The following is a 22,301-nucleotide window of genomic DNA, read 5'->3' as shown; positions in this document are numbered from 1 at the left end:
AGAGGCGCACTACCTTCGCTGTGAAAACAGGGTTAGAAAACACAGCAGGGCAAAGCCAACGAAGTCACAGACACATCCAAACTTGGGATGAGAAGACAAATATCTATGACTAAAACCAAGGCAAACAAAATAAAGTCTTGGTTACAATGAGAGGTGAATTTGTAAGTAGTGGGTAGCTGGAAGTGTGCCTCTGAAGGTTGTGCTAAATTTTGCCTGCACTTTCATATTTTTTTTTATTTCTGTGAGGTGGAGGGCTTACTCCTCTATGTGTTCCTGCTTCCATGATTTTATTCCCAACTTGAGCCAAATTTCCATATACTGAGCCCTCCAAAACTGTGAGCCAAAGAGAGTCATTCTTCCTTTAAGTCATTCTGGGAGTTATTAGGTCACAACTGTGCAAAACAGTAACAGTACAATGTTTATCTTAATGTTACTAGAAATGCAGATATTAACCAATAATTACTAAGGATATTTTGTAGAATTTTAAAGATTTATGCAATCTGAAGAGAAACCTGAGCAGTTAGAGGCAATTATCTCAATCCTCTTCAAGACATTCTACAATAGATGAATACAACTTTAACTGATCCACTTAGCTTATGGGGGAGACCCCTGACACCATGCCAAGCATCCTACAATGGACAGACCATCCCTCACAACGAAGAATTATGTGGTCCCTGAATATCTGAAGGACAGTATTGTGAAATCATGCTATACATTCATGACCCCCTCACTTTTTCAAAAGATATTTTCTAGGTCTGCCCAGTGTGGGCTGCAATAGATACTAGGAGTCAGAATATTGAGGGCTAGTTTTTTCATCCAAAATAGCCTGCATACCTTTGAATAATTTCTGGTGACATAGTGGACAGAGAATGGCAGAGAATTTGACTTTATGGGAGGTAGAAAAGAATGTGTCAAAGCCATGCTGATGCTATGCCCTAGAGGTGGTTTTTGCCCTCAAAAACTCATGCAGATGTTTAATACCATTGAGAGATTTCAAGAGGCGGGAGCAGGTAGGATGGGTGATTGGAGCTCTGTCATAAGACTGAGATAACCTGTGAGTGTCACTGATGCCTTAGGAAAATAGTGCATTCATGGGTTACTGTCATTGTTTGTTTCTGCTCTTTGGGTAGCCCACCACCCAGCGCCTAAAAAAATCACACATGGAGGCTTATTCTTAATTATGAATGCTCAGCCTTAGCTTGGCTTATTTCTTGCCAACTTTCCTTAATTTTAAATTATCCCATCTACCTTTTGCTTCTGGGATTTTCCCATTCTCTATTTCTGTAAACCTTTCTTTCTTACTCTGTTGCTGGTTGTGTATTTGGGTGGCTGGTCCCTGGAGTCTTCTTCCTTCTCTGGCTCCTTTTTCCCCTTCCCCCAGATTTCTCCTTCTATTTATCCTCTCTGCCTGCCAGTCCCACTGATTTCTCTCCTGCCTCACTATTGGCTGTTCAGCTCTTTATTGGACCATCCAGTGTTTTAGACAGGCAAGAAACACAGCTTCACAGAGTTAAACAAATGCAGCATAAACAAAAGTAATGCACCAGAAAATAATATTCTGTAAAAGGTTGCCTCAGGAGAGGGTCTGCTGTAGCATCCAATTTTCTGGGTCCCAGTTTAGCTCCTTGTCTCAATATGTATCCTTTACTACCTTAGGACTCAGGAACCAAGAAGGAACTAGGTGCATCCCATCAATTTGGACCAGAACCATGAGCTAGAAATAGATCTCTTTCCCTTGTACCTCACCCAGCCTGTGTATTATGTTGTTAGCAACAGAAAATGAACTAAGACACTGGCTAAAGATAACTTACATAAATTCAAGTGATTAAAGCACATCAACTATATAAACATCATAATAATGTAAAAAAGAACAAGTGAAAGAAATACATGAAACTCACTGGAAAACTCTAGAAGTTTCTGGGACACACACACACTGGCCACCTTGAAAATTGATAATTAAATTAAAAAATTGCCCAGCTGAGGATTTCCATTATAAGTTATATTTTAAAAATAGCAATTTTTTTTTCTGGAAGAAAGAAAGATGAGAATGATTTGGAGGAGATAAATTCAGAAAGGATAATAAAAGTAGAAAACCATCAGTGTGCAGTCTCTAAAGAAATAAGCTCCACTTGTGATACCTAAAAAGTCCTCAGAACACTCATCCATCTTACAACTGTGTGCCTTTCTTTGTAGGGCTACCTCTTCACAGACTTCAACCAAACCAGCAGAGTCAATGTAGATGCAGACAAGAGACTCCAGCTGTCTTCTATGAAGGCCAATATTAAAATTACTTACAAACATGTAAAAAATATGCCATTCTTCTTTTGGTTTATGAGTATATCTTAATTTCATTTTAAAATGACAAGTAGGATTTGCTGTACATGTATTCTGTCAGAGATTCATGAAACTTTAACAAAATAATTATACTAAGAATCAGAGACACTTATAATTACACTTTTATTTGCCATTCTTCTTGAATTTTTTGGCTCAAAAATTAATATCTGATGGGATTATTATTTTTTAAATGAAGAAAGCAAAGTTTAAAATCTACAACATCACAGGGCTTGAGAGATAGCTCAGTGGTTAAGCATGATTTCTGCTCTTCCAAAGGATCAGAGGTGGGTTTCCAGCACTCACACTGGGTGGCTCCCAAGCACCTATAAGTTCAGCTTCACAGCAGTCAATGATCTCTCCTGAAGTTCATGGGCATTGTACACTCCTAGCATACACTGTATTAGTTAAATATATATATATATATTTAAATATATATATATTTGTGAAATGCCTGAGGCACAAGAGTACTGGGATCTAAACTGTCCTGTGATTGAGTAGCAGCAGGTGTTTTAAGCACTGAGCCCCTCTCCAAGCCCTGTAATATCAGTTTTAGTTTCTACTATGGTCAACATTTGTGGGCATAATCCATATATACAAGATCTTTGGCGGTTTCAGTAATTTTAGCATTCCTGGGACATCCAGAGTCCCATTGTTCTTCTAAATACGATTTTTATATAGTTGTTAAACTTCTACTATTCAAATTCTAATCTCTCCCACCTGTTAGGTCTATGGCTTTGGATAGCTCATTTAATCTCCTGTGCTTTCATTTTCCTATCAGAAAATAGCAATGCAGTGTACAATGATGTAAATAAAACCTGCAACACCCTAGCAGACACAGCCCAAATGTTCATTAGTAGTTTTGATGGTCCAATAAGTAAATGCTTATTTACTATCTACTATAGGCCTGTATAATTCCATTTGAAAATATGCCAGAAGTTTATTTTCTATAACCACTGAAATCTTTTACTGGATTTGGTTTTCATTGTCTGCTATGAATATCACTCTGTATGCTGTGAATGTGTTGCTCTGATTTGGCTGATAAATGAAATGCTGATTGGCCAGTAACCAGGCAGGAAGTATAGTATAGGTGGGACAAGCAGAGAAGAGAATTCTGGGAACAGGAAGGCTGAGTCAGGAGTGGCCAGCCAGACACAGAGGAAGCAAGATGTAAAAGTACCGATAAGCCACAAGCCACATGGAAACTTACAGATGAATAGAAATGGCTTAATTTAAGATATAAGAACTAGATAGCAAGAAGCCTGCCATGGCCATACAGTTTATAAGTAATATAAGTCTCTGTGTGTTTACTTGGGTCTAAGCATTTGCAGGAGCTGGGTGGACACAGGAAAACTTTAGCTACAATTGTCTTTTTCAGACACATTATTTAATGGGTTAAATATCTACTTTCTATTCACCAGATTCATTATCAAACTACAGAGTGAGAACATCACATTGATTACAGTCAAATAGATTTCCACTGAAATTCAGCTCAATCAGTATCTACCCTATAAGATTATTTGTGCAGTCTATTTTCCATATGTAGAGTTGAAGATAAATACTATATGTAGCCTCTGAACTGAGAAGCTGGATGAGAGAGGGGCCACCACAAATGACTGATATGTGGCATAAGCAATAAATTATGAGATAATTTCCAGCAGTTCAATATTTTCTCACCATTCTGAAATGATACCTTCACTATGAGGTCTGTGCAATTGGGGTCACCTTCTGCTCTTTCTAGCTTCCAGTACAGATTTTAATTTCATTGCTGAGGTTTGGGCTTTACTGTTGAATTTCTCTTATCTAAGTTCATCTTTTAACCTCACCTAGTTCTTTTTTTTCTTCTGACATTAATTCTTGTTTCTCAGATGCTATTCTCATTTATAGCAATCTGAAGTTTATTCTTCACAGTTTCCTTCTCTTTCTTCCATTTAATGCATTTTAAGTGTGCCTTTCTAAGATCTAAAGTGCTGATTACTGGAAAGAAATACATAACCTGCTAGGATGCCACAGAGAAGAACATGAAATGAGCAACCAGAGGTCACCAAAACCTGATACGTTTCAGTTCATGCATTCGAGCTGGTACCCAGAATGAGTTGAGTGAGAAGGAAGTGCTAGGAAGAGCAAGCTAACTGTGGAGATGAGGAGATTCACCCCGGGGTTGTTCAAGGAAGCCTGTGAGGCTGTCAGAGAGAACAACAGCAGAACATGTAAATGAGACTATCTGCATGGGCATGTGATGGGGTTGCGGAGAGGAATGTTATGTTCTGACTTCTGTTTCAGTAGCCTCACTGGCAACTAAGATGGGAACAGAGCCTGGAAGCAAGAATAGAGATGAGACCATTTCAAGCTGTCACAATGAACCCTAAGTGTTATCATGGGGGATTGTAGCAAAGTGGTCAGTTGGGTGGTTAGAACAAACAAGGCTTTGGACACATGCTGAGGGTGGGGCCAAATTACTTGATAACACACCCCAGCATTTTACATTTTATTTATCAGTTAGCCTTCTCTGTGAGGAAAGGGAGGGAAGGGGAGTGGAGGGGAGAGGAAGGGAAGGGAGTGGGAGGGGAGAGTGTCTCTCAAACAACGTGGAGAATAAATGGATTGCGTACAGGGAAAGATCCTTAGTTAAGATACCAGTTGTAAATATCCCCTCCCATTTAGGCAAATTTTCCTTCTAAATATTCAGCTATCTAATCTGTACCTTCCTTGATGTCAGTGAATTTTCATTATAAATGCTGATGGACACTAGACACTAGCAGATGGACAAGATGTAACATAATAGGAGAGAAGGCTACTGTCTCTACTCTACCATCTCCATACTGTTTGCTTAGGAAACTTCCTGGAATGGAGAAAGTAATTACTAAATGTCATTATTGTTAAATTTGCTCTTAACCTAATTAGGCAGATTAACAATCTAGAACATCTGTTTACAAGTGTTTAAGCATTTAACCATGGGCACTTGGCCTTCATAGCACCTCTATCATGGAGAATCATGCTCAGGTAGTTTTTCTTTCAAAACCTTCTTTATAGAACAAAGATGGCTCCCAATGGGGACTTACTTTCTTTTATCTATCAAAAATATTATGTTTATCTCCAAGCTATACTGTGTGTGCTGTTGGCCCAGCATCTGCCATTCTACTGGGAAGGTTGTCATCATAGAAAAAGTCAGCATCATAGATATCCTTCTACCAAGGACAACACAAAGCTTGTCTTTAAATTTAAAAGCTCCTATTAAGTATCATGAAGAGAAGATATGAGTGTGTGTGGTGAGAGAGTCTTCAGCATTTTACACTCCTCAAAATTCTACTCTTTCCTCTGCACCTTTTGTTTAAAATTAATTGCAGTGGCTCCTGTAAGGCCTGAGGTATGTGCTGCAACAGGTAACTTCTTAATAGTATGTTAAAATTTGTGAGCATGAAAATTTGCTTCTTTAGTCGATAGAAGTTAAAGTGAAAAAGAGAGAGAGAGAGAGAGAGGGAGAGAGAGAGAGAGAGAGAAATAAAGAAAGGAAGGGAGGAAGGAAAGAAGGACATAAATAAATACATACATACATACATACATACATACATACATACATACATACTTACATACATACATACATAAATAAATGCCATGGGATAATGCTTTTGTACACCGGTTTAATAAAATGCTGATTGGACAGTAGCCAGGTAGGAAGTATAGGCAGGATAAGCAGATAAGGAGAATTCTGGGAAGAGGTAGGCTGAGTCAGGGGACATCAGCCTACCATCCAGGGAACATCATGTAATGGCACACAGGTAAAGCCACAGAACATGTGGTGACATAAAGATTAACAGAAATGGGCAGAGTTTAAGTGTAAGAGCTAATCAGTACTAAGCCTGAGCTAATAACCAAGCAGTTATAATTAATATAAGCCTCTGTGTGTTTATTGGGTTTGAGCAGCTGCAACTGGGGAGGACTCAGGAAAACTTCTAACTACAAATGGCACCAAAACATGGGGCAAAAGGTTCCACCTAAAACCTGAGAAAGCTTTTAAAAATCAATCAAACAAACAAACAAACAAGATTCTAAATGGAGCTAAAAACAGCTTCCTAGTTGTCTCTCTCAAGCCAGTTGCAGCCTGCAGGTTTGAGCTACTCTTTGACAAGTTCAAGGCATGTGGGCTTGACCTGTAGCAGGACAGATTACTGCCTCGGTACACAGAGGTGTCTCCAAGTCACACATTACACGGTATGGCAGATTTAGCCTTTGCTAGTACAGGAGAAAAAAAAAAGAGGTTTCTAGGCTAGACACTGCTTTGATAGAAGCATAGACCCACTGCCTCCCAAAGTCAGCAGACAGCATAGCTCCCAGAGTTGGCAGTGAATTATCTCCACCGTGTCTAAGGATACATTGCTTTGGAAAAGAAGTTCTGCTTTTGTTTCCACAGAAGATAAGAACCTGTGGATTGCTTCCAGGCTCATATGGTTTGATCAAAGAAGAAGCCCAGATGATCCAACTTCCAAAAGTCAGCTTCAAGGCAACTGGCTCAGACAATGCAGCATCATAGACTGACTACTCCAGTCAGGACTTTATCATAATCCTAAAATTTTCATTGCATCCCCATAAGACTTCCAGCACCCTCTATCAGTAGGAAGTAGCCTAGAAAACTATGCCCATATCCCCCCCTCCAAATTGGATTATGGATTTTTTTTTGCTTAGGTTGTTGGTTACAAATTGTTATTGGTCATAGCCAATATATTTCTAAAAGAAGAAAGGAGGATATGATATGGAAATATAGGATATAGATATGATAGGATAAAAGGGTGGATTATTGAACCTACTTTTAAAGAGCAACTTGCTTAAAATGTTTTACATTGGTATAGATTTTAGGTTATTGATACAAATTTAAAGTTAATTTTGTTATACTATATTTATATTTCTACTCTTGTTTAAGGTATTATGTTAATGTAACCCATTTAAATTGTAATGGATAACTAAAAACACAGGTTAATAATTAGTCTTCTATGATAGTCAAACTTATAGTCATGTTAAGTTTTCTAGGTATACATAGACATAATTCAATTAGGTAGGTAATTTTCAAACACTGTAAAGACCTTCAGAATATGACATTTAAAATGTTTTAAAAACTTAGACTTTCTGGATAATAAGACACATCTGCTCCTGGCAGTACCAATTTATTTCAGAAAGAAAGATGGGCATTGAAGACACTCCATATGGAGTTTATCTTCTTCTTGGCAAAAATAGTCATTTGGGCAAGAAACTGTTCTTTTCTGGATTGCTGATAAAATGTTATATAAACTGGACATGCAGGACCTATAGGAAGGTGACCACTGAACTTTTAAAAACAAGATGGTCTTTCAGGTTCCTGCTTCACAGAAGAAACTGCCAGACATTCTATAGGACACAGAGAGAAGTGACTGAGAGACTCTAGGCCTCTAGGCTGAAGAGTGGATGCTCCAGTGTTGCAGAAGAACTTTGGGTAGCTGTCCAGACAGCTACTTGTCTCTGTCATTCTAGATTTTTGGAAGTTGCTCACAATGCTCTTCCTGTTTACTGAAGTAATATTATATCCTTCTGGGGTCTTTGATGTAGTTGAAGACTAGATAGTTATAATTATAATTTTCTTTGGTTATGATAAAAGATAAATTAGATATGAAACTTTAGACTTACAAATATGGGGTAGATAGAATATTTTATTTAATTTTATAAAATACAAATATACTAAATATTGTAACTATAATTCTTGCTTGATATCTATCTATCTATCTATCTATCTATATATAATTTTACTATTTTAAAGTTAAAACTTTACTTTTTAATTAAACAGAAAAGGGGAAGTGCTGTGAAATAATGCTTTTATACACTGGTTTAATAAAACACTGATTGGCCAGTAGCCAGGCAGGAAGTATAGGAAGGATAAGCAGATAAGGAGAATTCCAGGAAGAGGAAGGGAAGGCTGAGTCAGGAAACACCAGCCCACTGTCTAGGGAGCAACATGTAATGGCACACAGGTAAAGCTACAGAACATGTGGTGACATAAAGATTAACAGAAATTGGCTGAGTTTAAGTGTGAGAGCTAGTCAGTAGTAAGCCTGAGCTAATAGCCAAGCAGTTACAATTAATATAAGCCTCTCTGTGTTTGCTTGGGTTTGAGTTTGAGTGGCTATGGACTGGTTGGGACCCAGGAAAATTTCTAACTACAAAGAGAGAGAGAGAGAGAGAGAGAGAGAGAGAGAGAGAGAGAGAGAGAGAACGGAAGGAAGGAAGGAAGGAAGGAAGGAAGGAAGGAAGGAAGGCAGGCTATGGGCTTTATAAGAATCATCATATTGTAAAATAACATATAACAGGTCACTGAAAAGGACAAATTTCCCAAAGAGAAGTTAAATGGAGCATGTATCCTGTATTTAATTGCATGAACATATTCAGCAATAGTGGATATTGCATTCATCTCTCCTGCTATAAGTTGTTAAGTAGATATGGAACAAGTATAGACTATTTGACTTCTTTTGGAAAATAGGGTCTTGTTTTTTAGATTAGGATGACTTTACACTCACAGTTTTCCTGCTTCACTCTCCCTAAGGCTGGGGTTACAGGAGTACACTATTACTTTCCTATGTGACTTTCTAATGTTTTAAATGATGACAGGGTTTAAAAACCAAAAGAAGTGACCCATGTATCCATTTTGAAATCTGTCTTAATTAAGATCCTTAGAGACACTGTTTTGATGACAAAAGAGACAGCTATATGTCTCAGGCATGGTTTTCAGGCATCAGTGTTGATGTCCTACTAGACTGTGGGGCATTCTGATGCTAAATCTTGACAAATAGTATCCTCTCATCTGTTACCAGATATCAAAGATATTCTCAGAGAGTAAGACCTGCCTAGGATTTGCTCTGGCACCACTAAGCACTTGACTGAGACCTAAGGATTTCCTGTCATACAAGATTGTGTGTGTGTGTGTGTGTGTGTGTGTGTGTGTGTGTGTGTGTGTGTGTGTGTGTGTGTGTTGGTTTAGAATCATTTGTTTAAATAAACTCTGGAGTAGAATCATAAATCAAGTAAACAACACAATACAGAGCTGCTCTGAGCAGAGAAAGGATTAGGACTGAGTTAAGGAACATAGCTCTAAACTCAGTCTCCATGTTTACTGCTGAAAATGTAATTAACATATGTTCAAATGCAAAGTAATCTGGAGACATAAGAGAAGTAGGATTTAAAAGACAGATACAGACATTAGAGTCAGACTTAATGGGAAGTGGTAATTCTTTGTGTATTTCTTGATAAAATTCAGATATAATATAGTACTTCTACCTCATTAGACTCATAAACGAGTTATGTGTGTTAGTCTGGTGCCCAGGCAGGGTCTGTGTAACATCAGCTGTTGCAGTGAGACATCCTGCACCCCCTGGACTCTTGCAGTATAGTGTTGTCTCCTACAGCTCCAGGATACCCCATACCATAGCATTCTCATGTTCCTTCCATATAACAATGTGTGTATGCACAAGTGTATGCATGTGTGTGTGAATGCATATGTGTGCATATGTATATATGGACATGTGTGCATACTCCTGTGTAAATGTGTGTTTCTTTGTGGAAGTAGAGATTCATGTGTAGATACATACATGTGTATGTGCTTGTGTTTATGCATGTGTATGTATGCTTGCATGTGTATGTATACATTCATGGTATGTGTGTGTATGTTGTGGAAACCAGATTTGGTGGTTTTTGCATTTGACTTTCCTCTTCCTACTTTTGTGGTGGTCGGAGGCAGGGATTACATACGTACTCTCCTCTGTAGTCCCAGTACAACCCATCTCTAAATGTAGCAAAAAATAGACAACTGTGAAATGAACAAATGAGCAAATGAAATCATGTTGGCAGTGGGAGGATTTAGCATGTTAGGAGCCTCATTAAAGGACTTAAATTCTGGAGAATGGAGCAGGCATTCACCAAGTACAAGAAATGTTCACCTCAGCAACCCAGGGGAGGAGTTTCATCATATGAAGCATTATAGAGAGCTTAAAAGGCCAAGTTAGAACTACATTCATACACTCACACATGCATGCACACTTACATATGATACACACATGCACCTCAACCCATACACATGTATGAATATACACAGGCACACACACAAGCATACATACACATCCATTCATATATATGCATACACAAGTACACACTTAAGTAAGCATATGTACACAAATGCCATGCATAAATTAATGAAAACACACCTGCATGCACATATACAAGCATGCACACATATGGTGGTGGCTTCAATGAATGGCCCCCATAGGTTCATATGTTTGAATGCTTAGTCATCAGAGAGTGCCAGTACTGTGGGAGAGTTTAGAAGGTGTGGCCTTGTTGGAATAAGTGTGTCACGGGGGGCAGCTTTGGGGTTTCAAATGCTCAAGCCAGACCCAGTGTCTCCCTCTTCCTGCTGCCTTGGATTTGGGTGTAGAACTCTTAGCTACATGTCTGCCTGTGTACCACCATGCTCCCTACCATGAGGATGATAGACTAAACCTCTGAAACTGTAAGCAAGCCCAAATTAAATGCTTTCCTTTATAAAAGTTGCCATGGTCATTGTGTCTCTTCACAGCAAGAGAGCATGAAAAAAGCAATATGGATAATGATACCAATGATAGACACATTCTAGTATGATACTACTTATGTTTTAACATTTTCCAATATTATATACACATGTTTAAAAACACTGAGGTAGAAACATAGAAGAATCACAGCTATGGGAGAAAATTAACAATGTTGATCATGAGGACTTAAGCTTTATCAATAATGTTTTAGTCTTTTTAAAAATCACATTGCACTGTTGTGTTCCTTGGGCAGTTAGTAAAAAATTCAGGACTCTGTGGTCCCAGCAGGAACACAGCTGCCATGGTTAGTATGAATGTCTGACAGCGACGCTTTCCTGTACAGTGCTGTTAAGGATATACTGGTACCAAAGTGCTGTTAAGAATGGTCAAACCCTTTAGAAGAGAAATGGAATTCTACTCTAATTCAGAATTGGGCAGCGGGATGACAGACAACAGTGTGTGGTGAGTGTGCAGACGATAGGGCACTGGCCAGTGCCTACAATCTGCAGTAAGCCACAGAGTCAGTCTGCATCCTCTTTGGGCAAACTGGCTTTAGTGTGGGGGAGGGTGGGAAGGTGGGTGTGGGCTGGTGAAGGTAGCGGGGCCATGATAGCAAAGCTTTCATAATTTCTTTCTCTTCAATAAAGACTGAGCTCGAATCTTGCTGTCAGTAAAGAAGTTGTTCCTAAACTTTGAATCTCTTAAGCTCATCCACAAAGGGAGATGTGCCGTCTTCCTCCTCCCTCGGGAACATTTGCCTGTAATACCTCAGTGTCCAGCAGCCCTCGGTGCCTGACAGCTCTGACCTTATCAAACCCTTGTGCTGACTGCGGGGGACCTGAGCTCCCTTCCCTGAATCACGGCCTCGATGTAGTCTTCCTTATGTCCGCTCTGATGTAAAAGTGGTTAATACTTCCTGGCTGCGGATAAGAATTTAACTGGTTATTCTTTAGTTTCTTTTACAATAAACCAATTTTTTATAATCTTAAAAAAAGAATGGTCAAACCTAGCTTCTCTGGTGCTGTGGGTTGTAGTCTGGTTATCTTTTGCTTTACATCTAGTATCCACTATGAGTGAATACATACCATGCTTGTCTTTCTGAGTCTAGGTTACCTCACTTAGAATGATGTTTTCTAGTTCCATCCATTTGCCTGCAAATTTCATAATGTAATTGTTATTTACAGCTCAGTAGTACTCCACTGTGTAAATGTACCACATTTTCTTTATCCATTTTTCAGGTGAAGGACGTCTAGGTTGTTTCCAGGTTCTGGCTATTATGAATAATGCTGCAAGGAGTAACCTAACTATCATGATAGAGCCTTCATCCAGTAACTGATGGAAGCAGATGCAGAGATCCACTGCCAAGCACCAGGCCGAGCTCTGGGAGTCCAGTCGAAGAGAGGAAAGAAGAATTCTATTGAGCAAGGGGGTGGGGAGTCAAGATCCTGATGGGGAAATCTACAGACACAACTGAACCAAGCTCACAGGAACTCACGAACTTTAGACTGACAGCAGTGGATCCTGCATGGGACTGGACTAGACCCTCTGCAGATGGGAGACAGTTGTGTAGCCAGGTCTGTTTGAGGGAGCCCCTGACAGTGGGATCAGGATCTATCCCTGGTGCATGAGCTGGCTTTCTGGAGCCCATTACCTATGGTTAGACCCTTTGCTCATGCTTGATGCAGTGGGGAGAGGCTTGGTCCTGCCTCAACTGAATGTACCAGGCTTAGCTGTCCCCACATGGGAGGCCTTACTCTGTTGGAAGAGTGGAGGGGGATGGTTGCGGGGGGATGAGGGGAAGTAGGAGGAGGGATGAGAGGGGGATCTGTGGTTGGTACATAAAATGAATAAAAAGAAATGGTCAAACGTATGCCACACCTGCCATCTTTTTACTTCCTCCTTACTTCAGTGTGTCATAGCTCTAACCATGATCATTTGTCTTCAGTGTTAGAATGACCTCCTGCTTGAAAAGAAATTGGCTGTAGAGTTTGGAAATAAAGTCCAATGAATTACTGCACATTTATTTTTAGAGTAATAGGGAAACTGCCAGAGTTAACTTTTACTGAGAGCACATTAAACCAAATATGATTATTAGCAAAAGAGCCCAATTGCTAATTACATAAATTATAGTGGAGGAGATTTGTTGGACTACAGAAGATAAAGCATTACTGAACTTTAAAGACAGAAAATACAGCTTGTGCAGCTGCTAATGAACACACTTCTATCATTTCTCTTTATGAAATGTATCAAAGAAAATGTCAATTCTAAGTCAGTCTTACTTAAAAGATCAATTATTTGTACCAGTTGAAAGAAACATTTTTTAATAAAACAATTGCACTTATGTCCTGTTTCCACTGTGGCCTATCCATAATAGTTCTTATATAATTGAGCAGTTTTCTAAATGCCCTTATTTCTGACAAGAGGTCAGTGTTCCAAGGAGTCAAACACTGCATGAATAAATCACTATATATGTGTAATTAGCTATGAGCATGTATTTGTGGCATGTCCTTTTCTGAATGTCACTGCTCAAGCAGTGGCCAGCTGCATGCATTATGACTTAGTAATCTCCCACCAGTACCTAGTATAGGGCCCTGGTATGACAGGTACTCATAAGTTAGTGTATGAGCTAATGTACTTCAGGTAGTTAATTCATGAATAATTAGTACCTAAATTAAAATGCTAGAATATTACAAAACAATTACAAATGCATCCATGCTATGTAGTCTTGAGTGTTATAAATAATACATTTCAATTATATTATAGTATTTGCTCAATCATACCACATTGAATGTCTATACTATTAATGTTATCACATAGTAAAACATTCAAATAATGAGAATGTAGCATAATTACTTATGATGACCAGTTCATAGTGCAAAATACTTATTTACTGAATACTTAGTATTTTTCTGGTCACTGTGCACACAGAGTAAGCCAATGAGAAATGCTTCCTTCCCTGACAAGACCAGGTTGGTAGCCAATTACCTTTTTTATCTTTTTGATAGATGTCTGATTCCTGCCTATTTCCTGGTTCATCCTGACCCTGTCAAAATCTTGGTAAAGGAGTGGTCTTTTCAACCAACTGGATTCACCTAGCTTAAGAGAAGCCATTTCTCCTCACTCCTCTTCTCCATTTCCTGAGTGTTTTCCTCCCTCTCTTCTTTCTTCCATGTAAAACCAGTTGTCCTAGGTGACTGACTGTCTCCCATTCTTAATGTGGGTGAGGAACCAATCAGAACACTCTCTCCACACCTGGGATGTCTTTTCTTCAGGGCTCTTCACCAAATGTGAGGCTAATGGGACGTACATCTTTCTGTCACACACTTCTGCTTCATATTTTAATATTCTTGTTTAGCTTTCTAGATGTTGCCTCACTTGACAAACATGTCTATGTTTCCTCTTATGAGAAAGGAAGTGCTGTGGTTGAGGGCTGAGACCTGGAACACACCATCTGGGTTTTGATCCTGACTTTACCACTTCCTAACTGCCATGAAGGCAGCTTGATTCCCTCCTGAGTAAGGAGGGAGGAACAGCTTGCCTCTGTGTAGGGATGAAGCAAGTCTAGTAGTGCCCATAACACTTAGTCACCAGAATGCAAGAAGCACTTCCCAATGCCAGAGATGCCATTCACATCCTTGGTTCCGTTAACTGACCTGTCCTTCCCCATCCGGTCCTGCTGCCTTATACACAGCCCTCTGCCTTGAACTAACAGTCCAGATCTGTTGTGATTTCTACTAGCCCCTAAAGTCCCGGTTATCTTTCATTTCCAGAAACTTCTACCTTCCATCTACTCACTTCGATTTGCTCACTGATTCCCAATTCATCCAAATGCTACGTAACTCTCTGTCTTCCCCGAGTGTGTGCACAGCTTTCCTCAGGGCTTAGAAACTTCTTTGTCCTTTGGCCAACTGATGTCCACATGTTCCCTGAAGCCCCCCTTTATTATCCTAGAACCTACAAATCCCAGCTCACAGGAAAGCAAGATGGCTCAGTAGTTAAAGTGCTTGGCATACAAGCCTGACAGTGCAAGTTTGGTCTCCAGACCCTATGTAAGGTTCCACAAGTGCCCCTCTGACACACACACAAAGTTAAAAAAGAAACAGAAAAGATCACAGTTCTCAAGCCCCTCCCCACTGCTCCCACAGGAAACCATATAAATCTGCTAAACTTCGTGAATATTTATCTGGGTGCTTAATGAGAATCTTTATTGAAATGTCTTATTTTTTTTTTAAATATGGTAACCCTTCAGCTATATCATAAGGTTCTTAAAGGTGAAAGCACCACCAAAGGAACCCTTTGAATACCATATGTATAAATTCATTTAATCTGCATCTTAAAAATTATCTGCCATTATTTTGTGTTCAATACGGAGGGAAATGAAGTCATAGAAGAGTACCTTTAGCATAAATCTAAATATAGGAAGCACGTAATAATTGCTACATACAAGGGTTACCCACAGAGTTTACAACCTTGCTCTAACTTCATGAATGATTTATAAATATCTACTTTTTTGATGAATAAGGTGTTTCATTTTTGCTACTTCATTTGAAAATAGCATCTTACTAATGTCTTCTGAAAGTACACTGGGATGCTGCTGCAGGCAATGATAGTTAGTTAGGTGGTCCTCATTCTGTGCATGTACTTGGTGGAGAGACTTCTGCAAAGCAAAAGCATGTGTTGTGGATACCGTCTAACTTAAAGCATTAATATATATCCACTGAGAATCAGCTAATAAAAGATTGCCTTTGAGACTTGCGTATCCATAAAACAGAAATAGGCTAGAGTAATTGACCTTTGGAGGATCCAAAAAGGGCTGCTCAATTATAAATTTACACTCCTCTAGGGATACTATAGAACACAGGGAATGCTAATGTGGAGGAAGCTCAAGGCTCCACCTACAAGTCTGGAAAGGTAAGGTGCTTTTGCTTGCCCCAGATGTGCTGTTGTGTGGTGCCACAGCGAACGTGAGGTTCCTTGAAGCTGAATGTATTCAATGTCATTTAAATATTTTATGTATTTTCATGCAGAGACCCTCCAGAAACCACTAAAGTACTAATGCTCCAATTCCTCCTTCCCCCACTAATGCTCCTAAGTGGGGGTGCTGTTAAAACTCAGACCCCCCAGGAAGCAGGGAGACCAGACAGGAGGCCAGACAGCTGATGTGCAATCCTCAGCCTTGGCCCACCCATGACAGCACTCTGTGTCAGATTGTTAGAAAATACATTTATCTCCTGCATCAAAATATGACACTATCTTTAAATGTATTCTTACTTTCAAAGGCAAACATGTTTGACTTGGCATTTACTGAGGTGGAAGAAATTTTAAAATGTTTCTATGGAAGGTAACTAAAAGGTTCTTTAAAAATGTGCAAGTTTTACTTAAAGCAAGATACTCCTGGGAAAACTGATACTGTGACATCAAGATGTGTCCATTTATTCCAAGCAATTATTCCTGTCCTGTTGTACACATAAGGCTATGCTAAACAAACAAACAAAACAAACAAACTAAACTTTTGTTTAGAATTATTATACTCCCATTATATCAATATGTATTTATAGAAAAGACAGAGAATTTGCAACTGTATTATATGTTCTTTTATGTGTATATATATGTCATGTATTTGTAACCATACTCTAACATGTAATGTAACTTTAATTACTATAATTTTTCTTTTGGTAAAATACCTGGTGTTTTGTCTATGCAATAGATACATATGAACATGTCACTAGAGTAAAACTGTGTATTGAGAAGAAGGAAATCGCTGAATATCGGCACAGTCCTTGATGTCAGGTCTGGGGTGTCCTGTTGGAAGTATGAGTCACAGAGTATGAAGCTATAATAGCCAACTGCATTCACTCTTGGGTATTGTAGGCAACACATAGTGTTAAAATGGCATTTTAAGGTGTAGAGAAATGTCACCATTCCTTAGAAATAAGGAATAATTAAAATGTATAGAGTATTGGGTGCTCATGTGACGATGACATGGAGGAAGAATGAGGAAGAAGCTTCCTACCTTCCATCGCCCTCTTGAAGAAGACCTTGCAGCTGCCACAGGTGAGCACTCCATAGTGACAGCCAGATGCTTCGTCCCCACAGATTAAACAGATCTTCTGAGGTAAGGAATCGAAGCCATACTGTGGGCTCTGGCTGGCTTCTGAATCTGGCCTTGAAATGAAAAACAGGCTCCATTTAGTTTTATGTTCACTGCCATCTGGTAAAGAAAGCTTTCTTAAATCTGCATTGATGACATCAAAGATTTTTTTTTTTACATAAAACCATTTATTTATTTATGTTTTTTGGTTTGTGTTTCAGTTTTTTGATAAAAGTCTCCTATAGCCAGGTTGGCTTTAAACTTGCTACATACCATAACTGGTCTTGAACTCATGAACTTTCAGCCTCCAGCTTCCAAGTGCTGGGAATAGAGGCATTTGCCACTATGCCCAGTTTATGAGGTTCTGGAAATAGAGCTTTGGTCTTAGTATATGATAGATAAGCAACCTTTCTAGGAACTGGGCCACATCCTCAGTTTCCCAGGAAAACACACACACACACACACACACACACACACACACACACACACACACACATTTCAAAGTCAGGTGAACTAAACTTGCTACTTCATATCATAAATTACCTATAACAGATTCATTGGACGTGCAAATTATTAGCCATTCATTAATAGTAACAAAAGAAGAGCCAGTGCATCCTTTTACGTTCAAAACAGCTAGAAACTCTCATTGAAGAGGAGCTCCTCATACGGAAGTTAGTTTGCCTTTGGCGGATGAAATATGACATCCTTCCTGAGTGCGGGGTCATAACAAACACGGCTGAGCCTTGGGAGTTTAACTGGACTTAGCAGTTGTTCCGTTTTGAGAACACAGCCCGGTCACGGTTGATTGCTCCAACATATAAATGTGGATGTTATTTTAAGGTATTTCTTAACACACTGACTAATTTGCCTGGTCACGGCATGAGAGACTACGAACCGAGTATTCTTTTCTTTTCTTGTTCCATTACTCCATATGTGAAGTTAAATGTTTTTTAAAACACATATGAGAAAAATAGGGGTGTCTGAAGCAGTAGGTGGATGCTGTGTTCTGGGGGCACGGCCCTTGAGTTTAAGCCTACCTGGCAAACACTTCCCTCCTACAGTTTACTTCACTCTTGAGGTTTCTAGGAAAATTGGGCCAGAGGCATGGCCAGATCCTTGAGGTGTTTCTGCTTTCAGTTCTGAAGTCCCATTTAGGCCCCACCCCTCCCAGAGGAACTATACCTTTACACCTCAGCCTCTCCAACAGCCACCCCCAGGGGTCCACGTCCTTCTTACCAAGGATTTATTGAATTCAATGAAGCCCCCACCCCACTAGAGGGCATCCAGGCACCCTTACCCTCAGGACAATCTAAGGTCCTAGAGTGATACCACAAGTTTTGGACCAGGATGGTCCTGCTTCCGAAAGTTTTCAGACAATTTTTTGGGGGGTCCTCTTCTATGCCCCCTGAAAACGTAAGAAGGGAGCACCGGAGAGAGGGTGTCCGGGTCTCCAAGGCCTAGCCCTCCCTCAGTCACCCTGCTACCTTGGGCTGCTGGAGGGGTGGAGCAGGGCAGGGCCAGAGGCAGGTGCTCACCTCAGGTAGTTGAGATAGGGCTGGTAGACCTGGGGCAGGCTGTCCTTGAGCACTGCGGCCTGGTAGCCCAGCTGCGGGAGCCCGTTGAGTCCGAGCGGCGGGTAGATGGCGGGGGCTGCCGAGGCGGCAGGGGCGGCGGGCAGGCCGTCCCTCGGGAGCAGGCAAGAGCCGGAGGCCGAGGGCTTGCAGGACAGCGGCGGGAACGGGCCTTGCGTGGGCGGTGCGCCCTCGGCTTTGTACAGGATGCACTCCAGCGCGGACCCCGAAGAGGACGCGGGCGACACTGCGGAGCTGCCGGGGCCGCCGGCCACCGCCGCCTCTCCGGGCCTGGAGGAGGGAGCTCGCGGCGGTGCGGGCGCCAGCGGGAAATCTGGAAAGGTGGCGGCGCTGGCTCCGGCCACCAGGTAAGGGCGCGGCGAGAGCGCAGCTACCTCGGCGCCTTCCTCCTCCTCCTTGATCTTCAAGCCTGGCGGCTGGAAATCACCGTAGAGAGGGAACGCGTCCTCTTTGGGGTCGCCGTCCTGCTGGTAGGTGCAGTCTGGGAAGTCGCCGCAGGGCACCGGCGGGGATGGCGAGCCTCGAGGCGGGGCAAACGAGCCCTGGGCTGAGGCCCCGCCGTCGTAGCTGTCCCCCTCCAGCAGCTGCCGGGTGCGGGCGGCCAGGAGCGCGTGATTGAGAGGCAGGATGGGCACGTGAATGAAATCCACAACTGTGGTGGCCAGTGGGGAGCGCCCGGGAGCCACGGGAGCGTCTTGCTCCAAGGAGACCCTGGGAGCAGAAAATCGGGAATCTTCCTTGGGAACCAGGGTGACGCCTCCTGGGGCCGCCGCGGGCGCGCTGGCTGCAACTCCTCCTCCGCTGCTCGCGCCTTCCAGTGCTCGAGGTTTGCTCTTCAGAAGAGGACCCGCGGAGCCCTCAGTCTCTAGGCCACCGTTCTCCTCCACCTCCACCACAGATGGCTGCGGAGATGGCTTCACCCCTGCCCCGGGCCAATGGGCACTCCCTGAGGTCGGGAGCAGCAGCTGCCGGGGTGGTGACAGCCCCTTGGGCAGCACCTTCTGCCCAGCTCCTGTCCCGGAGCTGTCGCCAGCCTTGCTCTCTACCCGGCTCATGAGCGGGGACAACAACCCTTTGGTAGCAGGGACACTGCGAGGGTCTTCTGGAAGCTCTGATCCGAAAAGACACCAAGATGTGATGGCCTCGCAGGCTGGAGGGTTGCCGTGGCTCTGCTCTGTCCCCGAGGGCGCCAGCAGCGTGTCTAAGACACTGTCTAAGAGTCTGCTGTCCTTTTCCGGGGCTCTGGGATTGCTGCCTCCTGCCCCACGAGTGGCTTCAGCTCCAGAGAAGGCTCCCTCCACGTCCGACAGCGACTGCTGGTTCTGTGTCTTTTCTCCTGGGAGCTCCGGACCCTGGCCGGACCGAGGGAAGAGCAGCCTGTCGTTCAGGGAGATGGATATAGGCGAGCCTACAGACAATGCGTCCGACGGCTGGCTCCTCTGGAAGGGACAGGGGTCCAAGCGTCCAAGCAAGGGGGACCCGACGTGGGTGGGGGAGGGCGCGGCTCCCGACGCGTGGGGTGCCCGCGGATCCTTTGCCTGCAGCTCAGTCATGACGACCCGAGCTCCCCTTTTCTCCTCCCTGTCTCCAGGGAGGAGGGAAAAAGGAAGGAGGAGGGGGTGCTGGTGATATAGGGGCAGAAGGAGGGGGAAGTGGGTGTTGAATTGCAGGACCCGTGGGATCTCCACCTCCCTGTCGGGAGGGGCGGTGCTGGTCAGCTCCCGTCCTTACCCTCCACCCAGACTCAGAGGAAGGGTGGCAGTCGGGTGGCAGTCGCGCTGTCCCGGAGGTTGCTGAGGGTAGGAAGAAGCAGCTTGAGTAACTAGAGGAGTTCGTCAAAAGACTTTTCTGTGTTTGTCTGAGTGCTCACGCGTCCCGCACTGGAGTGGCCGGTGCTGTGAAAAGGGGTCCTGCTACCCGCGGACCTGTTCCCTTGGTAGAAACCCCGCATCTAGGAAGTCCTCCGCTAAAACCCTGGGGCTGCCTGCAGCCCATTCCAAGTCATTTTCCTGCAGCGGCAGCTTCTAACGCTCCCTGGGTTCTCTCCAGTACCAGCAGGCTCTGATGTCAGGTTTCTTAAGCCCGATGGAAGCAAGTTCTCTTTGGGCTTGTAGAATCCTCTCTTTCGCAAATACTAGGAAGCCTAACTGATAGTGACAGTCTAGACTAGCTCCATAGCTTTCTAGCAAGCCTCGCGCTCTAGGAAGGCCCTCCCAAAGCCCCTCCCTAGCCAATCACCAGCTAGATCCCAAACGCTGGAGTTGGCATTCCTGCCACCCACTAGTCCTTTCATTGGGAATATCAAGTGCTCTGGGAAGAAACCTCCTAAGCATATCAGATTTTATGCTATCAATTAAGTATGCTAGGCTCAGTGGGTAGAAAAAAATATCTTATCAAAAGCAAAATTGTAAGGATTTCAGGATTTGAAATTTGTAAAGATTCTATTTATCTTTTAAAATAAATGTATAGAAGATGATCCCAAATATTTTAACTTTTATTATTTCTATATGTCTCTGTGAGTGTACGCCACATTTTGCTCAGAGGCCAGAAAAGAGGGTGGGGGCCCTCAGAGGCAGAGTTACAGGTGTTTGTGTGCATCATAACTGGCTTGTCCTATTGCACCTCTGTGTTTTCATAAGGTTCCCTTCAGCCCTAACTAAATACCCTGCATCATATCTGAAGATCTCCAGTGGGGAGGCCAAACCGTATTTTCTCCTCTCAATGTTTCTACTCTTAGAATAATTTTCATTGAGCTTTAAAAATAAAACACTATTAAATTCATGAGAACATTGTGGAGGGGAGTGAGTTATGTGATATATTTCATACACAGTCATAACTCATACATATATAATAATTTCATGCTCAACCCAAGATTGGTGGACATCTCCACACTGTCTTAAATATGCCCTATTCAAAGCTGCGCTAGTTATTTGGAAAATTCCCTTGAGTGTGTCCAGGTCCTAGTTATGCTGATGCCTTGCAGTTTATTATCACTCAGGTCTAGAAGATACGTGCAAGACTCCAAAACTCCAGGGCAGGTGGGGCTGCTAGAGGCATGGAGCCTGAGGCCTGAATCACCAGGGAGGTACTACTTATGAGAAGTAAATCTCTATTGCATTGAACCACTGGGTTTGGGTGTTGACTATCCCAGCAATGAGTTATTGCTGACTAATTCAGATATGAGAGAATTAGGGAGGTAGAAGAGAATTCAAGGAAGCAGTTATTGTATGTCTGTATTTGTTATTGTATGTCTGTACAGTTATTGCCTGTATGTACAGCATCAAATGGTAAAATGGAGTGTGGGAACTGCAGGGGGCATTAGGGACAGCACATGGAATAAGTGTGGGAAGGAAAGAAATGAGGCTGGCAGGTGGGCCCTACACATGCATATGTATGTATGTATGTATGCATGTATGTGTGTATGCATGTATGTGTGTATGTATGTATGCATGTATGTGTGCATGCATGTGTGTGTGTATGTATGTATGTATGTATGTACAATGTATATGGGGAGCCTTGACTACAGACTAAGTGAGACGCAGAACTTCTGCCTCAAAAGTGCACTCATGCTCTTTAAAATCCCTTCATCATTTCTCATCTCTGCCTTGGGGTGTCACTGCCTACCCCATTAACCAGCAATCTGCATCTGTCATTGTGTGTTAGGGCTTCTAAAGAGCTCTGCCTGGTTTACTGTTGTGTTAAATT

At 42.2% G+C, this 22,301-nt stretch overlaps 1 protein-coding gene across 1 annotated transcript in view; it reads right to left on the bottom strand.

The window, feature by feature from the left end:
- The window catches only part of Pgr (progesterone receptor), a 65,602-nt gene extending 44,824 nt beyond the window's left edge, over positions 1 to 20,778 (bottom strand). Inside the window, exons 1-2 of the mRNA XM_036193196.1 lie at positions 18,540 to 20,778; positions 16,927 to 17,078 (exon numbers count right to left, since the gene is read on the bottom strand). Coding sequence (XP_036049089.1) covers positions 16,927 to 17,078; positions 18,540 to 20,149 — 1,762 coding nt within the window. The 5' untranslated portion in view covers positions 20,150 to 20,778. The remainder of the gene's footprint in view (positions 1 to 16,926; positions 17,079 to 18,539) is intronic.
- Positions 20,779 to 22,301: the final 1,523 nt, after the last annotated feature.

Source organism: Onychomys torridus, chromosome 7, assembly GCF_903995425.1.
Source record: "Onychomys torridus chromosome 7, mOncTor1.1, whole genome shotgun sequence".
Lineage (NCBI taxonomy): Eukaryota > Metazoa > Chordata > Mammalia > Rodentia > Cricetidae > Onychomys > Onychomys torridus.
The sequence above is the reverse complement of the archived record's forward strand: the minus strand, read 5'-3'. Positions and strand labels throughout refer to the sequence as shown.